At 49.1% G+C, this 11,133-nt stretch overlaps 1 protein-coding gene across 4 annotated transcripts; it reads left to right on the top strand.

Annotated features, from left to right (window-relative positions):
• The first annotated feature begins 537 nt into the window (after positions 1–537).
• Positions 538–8,926, top strand: SGK1 (serum/glucocorticoid regulated kinase 1). Of its 4 annotated transcripts, none has more exons than XM_036415079.2 (12): positions 538–715; positions 3,640–3,715; positions 4,175–4,250; positions 4,657–4,761; positions 4,871–4,954; positions 5,063–5,194; positions 5,437–5,549; positions 5,869–5,992; positions 6,408–6,503; positions 6,984–7,139; positions 7,231–7,320; positions 7,744–8,926. In XM_036415079.2, exons 2-12 carry the CDS (start codon positions 3,645–3,647, stop codon positions 7,909–7,911), a joined length of 1,215 nt encoding a protein of 404 aa, XP_036270972.1. In that variant the 5' UTR covers positions 538–715; positions 3,640–3,644; the 3' UTR covers positions 7,912–8,926. The 4 variants fall into 4 exon arrangements, with proteins under 4 accessions (XP_036270972.1, XP_036270968.1, XP_036270971.1 ...); XM_036415075.2 differs by lacking the exon at positions 538–715 and adding an exon at positions 2,434–2,595; XM_036415077.2 differs by lacking the exon at positions 538–715 and adding an exon at positions 3,327–3,498.
• The last annotated feature ends 2,207 nt before the right edge of the window (positions 8,927–11,133 follow it).

Below are 11,133 nucleotides of genomic sequence, written 5' to 3'. Positions count from 1 at the left end.
CAGGGGGCGCCTGCTCCACCCGGCAGGTATCCGGTTGGAGGAAAAACCAGTCTCAACAACTCGATTCTCTCCCTTAAAATGATAAGTTTAGCAGACCATTCGTCTCCAACTGCTGAACATTAGGGTGGGGAGGGGAGAGGAAAGAGACACTTCAGATGTCCCTGGTCCCAGTTCTGTCTCTTCCACAAATCATATAGTGGTGCCTCTTCTCTAGTCCACTTCAGAGTCCTCTGACTTACATTCCACGCTTTTCCTGGAATGCATGCTGGAGCGCCAGGGCGTCTTTGAGAAAATGAGCCCTATGCATATGTTTTGATTTTCTGGACTGATTTGTGATGATAATCAGTCAAGTTATATTTTTTTGTGTGTGTCTTGCTGAGGGTGTAATAAACCCAGGACGCTGAAGACTGTAATTTTCTGAGTGATGTTGCAATGGTAGGGATAAATGGCCCTGTGGTGAACTTTGCAGCTTGCTCCCTTCCTGTATGTAGATTGCCTTTATAAAAAGCGGGGGCTGATAACAGCAGGGACGGGTGCCTCTGGCTCCCCTGTCATCTCCAGCCTCCGGCCTTATCAGGCACATAGCAGGCAGGAGGCTGCTTCAGCCCTAGCTGAGTGCCAATCTACCTCCAGCCCCCAGAAAGTAGCCTCCAGCCTTCATATCCTAGGCAACCTGAAGAATGAAATAGGAGACTGTAAAATCCCTCTTTGAAAGGTTCGTCTGCTTTTATTACTGTAATCTGGATGGAGTGGATGAAACAAAGATGCTACAGAGGATATGGAGTTGCTTGGCTTGGGGGAGGCCCAGGAGTTGGTACTTAGGGGAGGATCTCTGAAGGAAGGTTTTTATTTTATTTTATTTAATGTTTTTTGGTTTTTTAAGCAAGCCAGCAAAATCTTTGTGCAGGCTGCAGTTTCTAGGCATTCTTTGCAAAATTTGCATCTCAAAAGGGGGAAGGGAGGGTGTGGGATAAGGCTGGGTTGACCTAGGCTAATTGAAGTGGTACTTGGGGGCAACAAATCATACTATATGAAGGATGCATGCAAGATGAAGTAGAAATGGCTCAGTGACTGTGATTTGGCATTTCCTAAACCTGGCTTTAGATTGGAGCATCAATTTTAGGCAATAGTGCTTTTTTTTTGTTTGTTTGTTTTTTCTTAAGAGTGGATGCTGGGCCAAAGTCCTCAGCCGTCTCCAGGAGAAAGGATGTGTGTTCCCTTCTCCCAGTGCAGGGCTGTGGTCACTGAGCAAACCGAGAAGCAGTTGAGGCCACAGATCATATTAGGGCAAACGAGGTGGTTGTGCTGCCTGCAAAGCGAAGCCCTACCCGAGACCCAAGAAAACCCTCTTCCCATGCTATTCTTGGTTTGACCGTTGGCATTTCGGAGTGTCTGACCTAGCAAAGCAGGCAACTCTGAGATGGCAGGGCCCTTGGTAGCAAGGGGTCACGGCAGGGCAGCCACCGTAGACTGCCCCAGCGAGCACCAGGCAGGTACCGGGCCCTGCAAAAATCTTGGGATCTTTGCAGAGCCGCCTCCTCGCTCCAGGCCAGGTGGCGGCGGTGCTGGCGGCGCCCCGGCCGGCTCTGGCGCGACTCCCCGCGCCGGCCGGCGGTCAGACTGCAGGTCCGGGCATCTGCCTGCGGCGGGGTTAGGGCAGGCGCGGCACGGCCGCTGCGCAGCGCTCCCCTCTCTCCCAGGCTCTCTGGAGCCGAGGCTCCGTCTGGCCTTTCGGGAGCTAACGGTTCCCAGTTTACCTGGGACTCCAGAGGAAGAGCCGGGTGGTGGAACTAAGAAAACCATGCGCCAGCGCTTTAAGTAAACTGGGAAAGAAGAGGACAAACTCGGGGAATTTATGACAATGGAATGTGACCTTGCTCAGTTTTCAGGGGGGAGAGCCCACGATGCCCCCGCGTGTACCTCCCGCGCCACCCTCGCTGCCCCGGGGTCACGCCAGGCCGGTGCCCTGCGCGGAGCTGCGGCTCCCTAACTCGCCACTTCCTCACGTGTCCTGGGCATGGCGGGGATTAAAAATTCAAGGAGGAAAATTACATGCGGAAAGGACAGAATGTTCTCAGAGGTTTTTTCTGGGGGGGAGGGGAGAGAGTGAAATGCAGATTGTACTTTTTCCCCCTTTTCAGTGCAGGGACGAGTTTTATTTCCGCCCCCTCCCCTGCACATTCCTGACCTCTCCCACCTCCCCGCACTGCCCCCCTCCACCCCCCCCCGCCCCGCACTTCCCCGCTTTCTTTCCTTCCTTCCTCCTCGTCCAAGTTTCTGGGATTTTTTTCAGCCTTGCCTGGCTTTGGCCAAAAGCACAAAAAAGGCGTTTTCGGAAGCGGCCGGGCCGTGCAACAAGGGCCGTTTGTTTGTTTTGGGGACGGGGGCAGGAAACCTCGCCGGGCCTGAGTCACGGCGGCTCCTTCAAGGAAACGTCAGTGCCGTCCCGTCTGCGCGCCCGGCCGCCGCCGCTGGCCATGGGGGAGATGCAGGGCGCGCTGGCCCGGGCCCGGCTCGAGTCCCTGCTGCGGCCCCGCCACAAAAAGAGGGCCGAGGCGCAGAAAAGGAGCGAGTCCTTCCTCCTCACCGGCCTGGGTAAGCGCCCACTAGTTAGTGGCTGTAGCTCCGGGGCTGCTGGTGGGGCTGCTGTCGGGGAGGGTTGGAGGGATGGGGACGGCAGGGGAGACCCGCCGGGCGCCTGGCCCCACGCCGACCCCCAAGATAAGGGCGCGCGCGGGGCCGCCCTCCCCCGGCGCGGCCACTGCGCCGGGGAGATAACCCCGCTGCTGGCGCGCGGCCGCCGGGAGGGGGCACATGAGGCTGCTGCGTGGATCTGTGGAGGGGAGAGGGTAGGCGCCGGGGCCGGGGCGAATCCGAAATGAGGGTCTGATGAGCCAGAGCGGGCACAGAGCCACGCGGCGGCCGCGCAGCCGGCGGAAAGCGCCTGGGAGCTGCGGCTGAGGTCCCCGCAGGCGGAGTGAGTGCGGGTGGAAAATTACCGCAGGCGCTCCCCCTGCTCCCCGCTCCCTTCCCTCCTCCCTCCCTCCTGCGCCGGCGGCTGCCCTCTCCCGGGCCCTGGAGCGAAAGAGGCAGATAGCTTCCCGCGCCGGGCCCTCCCCCGGCGGCCCCGGAGGCCCCGGCGCCCGGCACCCCCGACCCGGCTCGCCCTCCCGCCAGGGCGGAACCGCTGGCCGCCGGCCGCCTGGACTCCTGCAGAGCCGCGGGGCCGCCGGGGCGGGGGCGTGATCAGGGGCGGGGCCTGAGGAGGGACCGCCCCCGGTTGCGCTGGCCCCGCCCCCTCGGGGGCGCAGTGCTTATAAGAGCGGCGGCACGGCCGGAGCGAGCTGTCGGTTCTGCCGGTCCCTTCGCTGTCGCTTCTCTGCACCGCCTCCTCGGTGTTTCCCGGTCCCCACTTTGCGGCGATGACAGTGAAAACCGAGGCTGCTAGGAGCGCCCTCACTTACTCCAGGATGAGGGGCATGGTAGCGATTCTGATCGGTGAGTGCCGGCATCCCTGAGTTTCTAGCCTAGGATGTGCTGCCTAGTGGAAATTTTTTGAAGATCCCGCATCCGATGAGTGCGCGTGGCGTCGGATGTTACCAAGCCGTCTTAAACGTTTATTTCTCTTTTAATTCGCAGCTTTCATGAAACAGAGGAGGATGGGCCTCAACGACTTCATTCAGAAGATTGCCAATAACTCCTATGCATGCAAACAGTAAGTTGGGGGAAATTTGGGGGCACGTAAAAATTAGTATAGTTTCTCAGTTCACCGGCACTAAGACATTCTCATCCCTGTGTGGATCAGGAAGCCTAAGACTTCCCCCCCCGGGGATGGGGATTCCCCCTTCAAGTTCTAATTTGCTTAGAACGTTTTAAACATTAAAATTAATTTGTGGATTGGGCTTGTTCTAAAGCTGTAAGATAAAAAATGTTCGTGTTTGCCTAATTCACCGCTGTCTCCGTGAAGAACAATCCTCATCTCTTTATTTCACTGGGTTTGCTATTTTCTTTGGCTAATTTCTTTAACTGAGTAATTTATTTGGGTGTCTCGTTTAAACACTGAATTTTCCGGGAAAGTTGGAGCCAGAAACTCACTCTCTGTGCTGGTGCGCCACTTAGTGGTGAGTTAGGAGATTCTAAATTGTTCTTTTTTTTTTTTTTCTTTTTTCTGTAGCCCTGAAGTTCAGTCCATTTTGAAAATCTCCCAACCTCAGGAGCCTGAGCTTATGAATGCCAACCCTTCTCCTCCGGTAAGTATTCTCCCGTTTGTAATGTCTGTGAAGGAATCTTGTAAATGAGTCAGCGTTCCTACATTGATGAATTAAAATGGCATTTCTGGAAATTAGTATTAAGGCAGGAATGCCTCTTTAGTTCACCCATAACAAGTGACATAAGAACACTTAAGAACTGAGTCAGTGGAGTATTTTAAATGGCATATTTAATAAAAGATTTATCTGCTTACAAGAATATTGTGTAATTTCCATACTCTAGTTGGAGGAATTAACATGAATGAAAAGCAGTTTTGAGTGTTTGCAGATGTATGGGGACTTGCTTCGGTCCTTTGCGGTTGTAACATCTTTGATATAGTGCCTATGCTTTATTATCAATGCTTTCCTTTGAATCCAAGATATTAAAAGAAAACCTTTTATTTTTCAGCCGAGTCCTTCTCAGCAAATCAACCTTGGTCCCTCATCCAATCCTCATGCTAAACCATCTGACTTCCACTTCCTGAAAGTGATCGGAAAGGGCAGTTTTGGAAAGGTAAATTTCAAACCTGACGCCCCTGTTACCTGGATAGCCGTCCCTGCCCTGATTTTACATTCTCCCTGGATGCAGATGGCAAAATGATTTTTTTAAATTGTCATTTCAGGTTCTTCTGGCGAGACACAAAGCAGAAGAAGCATTCTATGCAGTCAAAGTTTTACAGAAGAAAGCGATCCTGAAAAAGAAGGAGGTACGAGATGGGTTGTGGTTGGAGATAGACTTTCATTGAGCAGTTTCACCTGGGAACTTCGGTGCCCCCTTGGAATTTGCCACTAAGTCTTGATTGCCCTCTTCCTAGGAGAAGCATATTATGTCGGAGCGGAATGTCCTGCTGAAGAATGTGAAGCACCCTTTCCTGGTGGGCCTTCACTTCTCCTTCCAGACTGCTGACAAATTGTACTTCGTCCTCGACTACATCAATGGTGGAGAGGTGAGTGGAGGGGAGATGAGCTAACTTGTCTGTGCAACAATTTTTAGAAGATGCGTAGGGGAGGAAAGTTACCAGAATCAGCATTTCCTTGAACCATCCAGGTCTCCAATAGTTAATAAGTAGACTATTTAGGGCCACTTCCTGCAATTGTTCTTCCCAGCTATATATGTCGAGACTAATTAACTGCATTGTTATCGGGCTTTGGCAAGCACAGGCTGACTTTGTTCTGTCTCCCTCCGCAGTTGTTCTACCATCTCCAGAGGGAGCGCTGCTTCCTGGAACCGCGGGCCCGTTTCTATGCTGCTGAAATAGCCAGTGCCTTGGGCTACCTGCACTCGATGAACATCGTTTATAGGTGAGCCGAGGTTCTCTTAAGGCAGCCTTCTTGGGGTAATAAAGGAGACTCGGGAGGCCTAAATAATGTGTTTACGTACAACTTGGTCACCTAAAACCAGCTCTCCCTCAGCATGTGAGCTGTCTTGACTCCGGGCCACCAGGGAATTGGCCAACGAGGATTGGACCTGCCCCAGGATAGATTAGCAGAACAAGGGCTCCCTTTTTTTATTCATGATACAACTGCAGTGACTGTACAATGCCTTAATCCCCCCGAACAATTCTCTTTATTGAGGGTTTCTTATGAGGTGAAATTAACTTTTCTGTTTGTTTCTTTACAGAGACTTAAAGCCAGAGAATATTCTGCTGGATTCCCAGGGGCACATTGTCCTTACTGACTTTGGGCTCTGCAAGGAGAACATCGAACACAACGGCACGACATCCACCTTCTGTGGCACACCTGAGGTAGGAGCATCCTCCATCTGCTGCCTGGTCTGACCCCTCCTTCCCAGGGAGAAAGCGCAGCAATGCTTTTAACCACAGGAGTCGACTGTTCTCTGAGCTTTCTTAGTCCAAGCCAGTGCAAGTAAAATACACTTGCTATTTGATGCAGCATGAGATGTTCCAAGACCCTATGCTGCTTAAATGAAAACTAGATGTTTGCAAGATCCATGTCAAGAAAGATTTCTAAATCCCCGAGTAAGATACTGTTGGGTGGCCAGTCAGCTTTAAAGTCCTGTAGTTTCATCAGGAAGCCACCTAAAGAAATGTATTCTCCAAGCGGAACAAGGGTCTCTCAGCTCTTTCCCAGTGCGTGCCTGGCCGTGGGATTGCCTGGTTTCACGGGCTCTAAACTCTCTCCTCCTGGTCTGTCTTTCAGTATCTCGCACCCGAGGTGCTTCATAAGCAGCCATACGACAGGACTGTGGACTGGTGGTGCCTGGGGGCCGTCTTATATGAGATGCTCTATGGCCTGGTGAGTAGCACATTGAGACTCATAGACTATTGCCCCGATGGATAATGCTCCCTGGAATGGATAGTCTTCTTACAATCCAGACTCTTCTGGACACATAAGCCCCATTGCAGACCTGGTCATGTGTCTTGCCCTTTTTTCAGTAAGCTTATCAAATGCTGGTCAGAGGCCTATTGGTTATTTTTATGAGTGTTTGAGGGTGAACTCTTACCTAGTAGATTTTTGTAAATTCACATTTTATTAGATATGACCACCCTTAACCTATGCGAGAGTGACAAACATGACTTTATCAGCGTCTGTCCCCTGGTACAAGTTGCCAAAGAGACACTTAAAAAATGCAAGGCCAACAAATATCAATAAAAAGACATTGTCCAATCCAAGTTCATATATATTGCAGCTTAAAAAAATCATTTTCTCTATTTGATAGTATGTGCTGTACAAAGCTTCCAGGAAAATACTAAATGATTGTCTCCCTTCTCTCAGCCTCCTTTTTATAGCCGAAACACAGCTGAGATGTATGACAACATTCTGAACAAGCCCCTCCAGTTGAAGCCAAATATCACAAACTCTGCAAGACACCTGCTGGAGGGCCTCCTGCAGAAGGACCGGACAAAGCGGCTGGGCGCCAAGGACGACTTTGTGAGTGCTGCTTTCTGTCCTCCTGGTTGGCTGGGAAGTGCCCTTCTCGAATTGTGCCTGTTTCAATTAACCTGGTGTTTCTTCTCAACAGATGGAGATTAAGAACCATGTCTTCTTCTCTGTAATTAACTGGGATGATCTCATTAATAAGAAGGTCACTCCTCCTTTTAACCCAAATGTGGTGAGTATCTTTCTTCTAAATATAAAGGGGGGGGGGGGGGTGTCATTTCATTAAAGACAGACTTTGTGGTGGTAGTGGTGGTGGTAGAGAGAGAGGGCCCTCAAGGAATAAATTGGCAGATATTGTATTCACGGGCCATTATTTTACCTACAAAAGTAGACTATTTGTCCCAGCAAAGCTCATGGGATTTTTTCAACACACATATCAATTAAAGTACCCCAAAAAAGGGTAACATTATCCTCATCAATTAAACTCTGCATGGCCTCTGAGGGTTGTACTTGAAATGGGTGATTACTGTGGGAGTTTCCATATTGTGCCCTAAAGACTTGAGCGCCAGAATTTGAAGCCTAGATAAGGATTTCCCAGCCCTGTATCCAGTGTGAATTCTTAACCCTGAAATGTGGCTTTCCCTTCCTGCTGCAGAGCGGACCCAGCGACCTGCGGCACTTCGACCCCGAGTTCACCGAAGAGCCCGTCCCCAACTCCATCGGCCAGTCCCCCGACAGCATCCTCCTCACCGCCAGCGTCAAGGAGGCCGCCGAGGCCTTCCTAGGCTTCTCCTATGCACCTCCCGTGGACTCCTTCCTCTGAACAGCCGGAGGGTGGGTTTTGAAGGATTGGCTGTGGGTCTCGAAATGTTTTCGTGAGCCTCTTGGCGGAGCTGCCCACTGACAGGACATCTTCAAAGAGAATTTGCACATCTCGAGCTTGCACACCTTGGCAATCTTATTGCACACTGTTTGCTGGAAGCTTTCCGAAGAGCACATCCTCCTCTCAGTGAGCTCATGAGGTTTTCATTCTTATTCTTCCTTCCAACGTGGTGCTATCTGAAACGCGCGTCAGCGTGCCGCCATAGCCGGGCAGCGGTCCTTGTCAGAAGGACGCTGCCCTAAGAAAGGTCTCTGGTGAGGGTCTGTCTGGGCTGTGATAACGAATCTTATGACACGTGCCTTTTCTGATGAGACTGTGTTCGCTCCAAAGCTTTTCCTAGTGCAGTGTTTCAGTTCTTTCTTCTTGTGGATTGCTGTGCACACAGTGGTCTGAGTGTGGTATGCCTGAGCACAGATGGGTTTAGTTCTAAGCATCAATGTGACACTTGCAGGACACTACAATGTGGGACATTGTTTGTTTCTTCCATATTTGGAAGATAAATTTATGCGTAGACTGTTCTTTTTTGTAAGATGTAGTTAAAATTTATTGAAATGGTCTTGCAATGACTTGTATCCAGATGCTTAAGGAAAGCATTGCTGCTACAAATATTTCTATTTTTAGAAAGGGTTTTTAATGGACCAATGCCCCAGTTGTCGGTCAAGCCTGGTGTTTTCATTGTTTAAAATGTCACCTGAAAATGGGCATTATTTATGGGGTATTTTTTTTTGCATTCCTGGTAATTGTATGTATTGTATAAAGTCTGTACATTGGGTTATAACTCTAGTATATTTAAACTTACAGGCTTATTTGTAATGTAAACCACCATTTTAATGTACTGTAATTAACATGGTTATAATATGTACAATTCTTCCCCCCTTCCCATCACACAACTTTTGTGTGTGTGTGATAAACCAGTTTGGGTTTGCAATAAAACCTTAAAAAGTATTTACATAAATTGTGTCATGCGTGTTCTTGGTATTTTGGTCTGGCGGGGGCAGGGAGGAGAAGGGTTAGAGGGCAATAACGGGTTCATTTAAAATTTAAAACCAGGGAAATGCTACGGTAATTGCTTTCAATAACAGTAGCTACTGACCTCGGGGGAGTAGAGAATGGTCTTAAATCCAATTTAGATTCCAGGTCTTAGCATTTTATGAAGTCAGTTATTCATAAATCCATCCAAACATCCCTTTCAAGTTACCAGCCTCACAAGGACAGCCATGATGTAATGTTCCCTATGTTTATTGCATGTCCTATGACGTTGACAGCTGTTTGCTCGGACATTTAGCTTGTCTGAAGTTAACAGGTAATGCTTTCAACAAATATTTGAGCGCCTACTCTGGGCCAAGCTCTGTTCTGAGTGCTGCGGATATAGCAGTGAGCAAAGCAAACCAATCCCTGCCTTGATAGAAAAGGCAAACTTTCTCAGTGGAGCAGCTTATTGAAAGGGGGGTCAGTATCATAGTCTGCACGAGTAGGAGAATGCCACTGAAGAGGGTGAGGGTGTTTGTCATGAATGGAGATGTTTTCCCAAAAGCCAAGCTGGCAGGACTTACAGGTTAGAGAGTACCCAGAGCTGCACCGAGCCCAGTGCTGGCTCAGAGAACATCCCCAAGGAGCAGCACATTCCTGGCATGGACCAGGAGCCTTGAGCCTGTGCACAGCCAGCTCTACAGGGACCCAGCATGCTCTGGGGCTGGGGTGCAGAGGCCCCTCCTAGATCTCCTCCTGTCAGAATATTTATAGTGGAAGAGGGGAAAGTTGTATGATAATAATTCATCTTCTGTCCAAATTGTTTGGGCTTTTATACTTTTTTAGGCCTTTCACACAAATTCCTAGCGAACAGGGAGTCAGCTACCCAATAGCTGATCTTGCTGCTGCTTTCGCCTCTAAGCCTACTGCACCCCTCTACCCTGACCTCTCAGTCTGCAGAGGTATCTCTCCATGGAAAATTGTCATCATTTTCCCTTTTTTAAAAAAATATATTTTACTGATTTTTTTTTTACAGAGAAGAAGAGAGAGAGAGCGCACTAAAAACATCAATCAGCTGCCTCCTGCAGGCCCCCACTGGGGATGTACCTGCAACCAAGGTTCCTGCCCTTGACTGGAATCAAACCCAGGACCCCTCAGTCCACAGGCTGACACTCTATCCACTGAGCCAAACCTGCTTTGTCTGTTTTCCCTTTTATTGTGACTCTTCTATCTCAATCCCACCCCCCACCCCCACCTCCAAAGCTTCTCAGGGCTGAGCAGGTGTTTGGAGATTACTTAGTCCTTGTCCCTCATAATCCATTGAAGAAATGGGATCAAAGTGACTCAGCGACTTCTTGCGGAAAATGGCTTCCAGTCAAAGGTCTGCACTTTAATTGTTGTTCTGCATATTAAATCCCCAGCAACCACAAATGCCAAAATCAACTACAGCGACAGAGAATCTAAAGCCTGCATTCTCCTAGTCAAGACTGATGCTAACTCTGACAGGGAGATTATTTGCATGTCTCCCCCTCATTCTCATTACAAATAACAGTTATGAATTCCTCCTTGCACAACAAGTACTTAAATCATATTTTAATTTGAACACAGTTGTTGCTGGCTGGGAATCCATAATCTGATTATAAATAACTCGAAGGGGCCAGTCATGCATTACGAAGCTTATTGATCTTTATAAGGGTAGGAATTTGGTTTATTGGGTTACAGTCAATCACTATATACGATCTGAGTCTCATTGTTCGAGAACAGAAAGGAGTCAGAGGAATCCCAGGTGTCACACAAGTGGGAGGAGACTAGATCAAACAAGTGGGTGATACGGGAACCAGGCAAGAACAGGGAAGTCAAAAAAGGACAAGAGATCAATAAAAAGAGGGCAAATATTTACTATGCACTGATGTCAAATGATTCAGGTAACGTCAAAAAGCATTTGCACAGAAGTTTCTTTTACCTCGAGGAGTGATGCACATTCTTGCCAGCATTCTAAACTACATTTGAGCATGATGGTTGCAAAAGGGGGCAAATTCTCTCCAAAACTCTCCAGCTTTGGGTCTGTTCAGATGTGGGTATGGGGAAAATCACTGAGCTCAGATTCCCACAAGTTAAAATGGGATTCAAAACCACTGCTTCCATGAAAAATAAGTCAAGCACTGTGCTCAGAGAAGTTGCCGTCTACCTGGG

This window comes from Pipistrellus kuhlii, unplaced genomic scaffold, assembly GCF_014108245.1.
Source record: "Pipistrellus kuhlii isolate mPipKuh1 unplaced genomic scaffold, mPipKuh1.p scaffold_m20_p_5, whole genome shotgun sequence".
NCBI classification, from domain to species: Eukaryota; Metazoa; Chordata; class Mammalia; order Chiroptera; family Vespertilionidae; genus Pipistrellus; species Pipistrellus kuhlii.
This window is presented reverse-complemented; position numbering and strand designations above follow the sequence as displayed.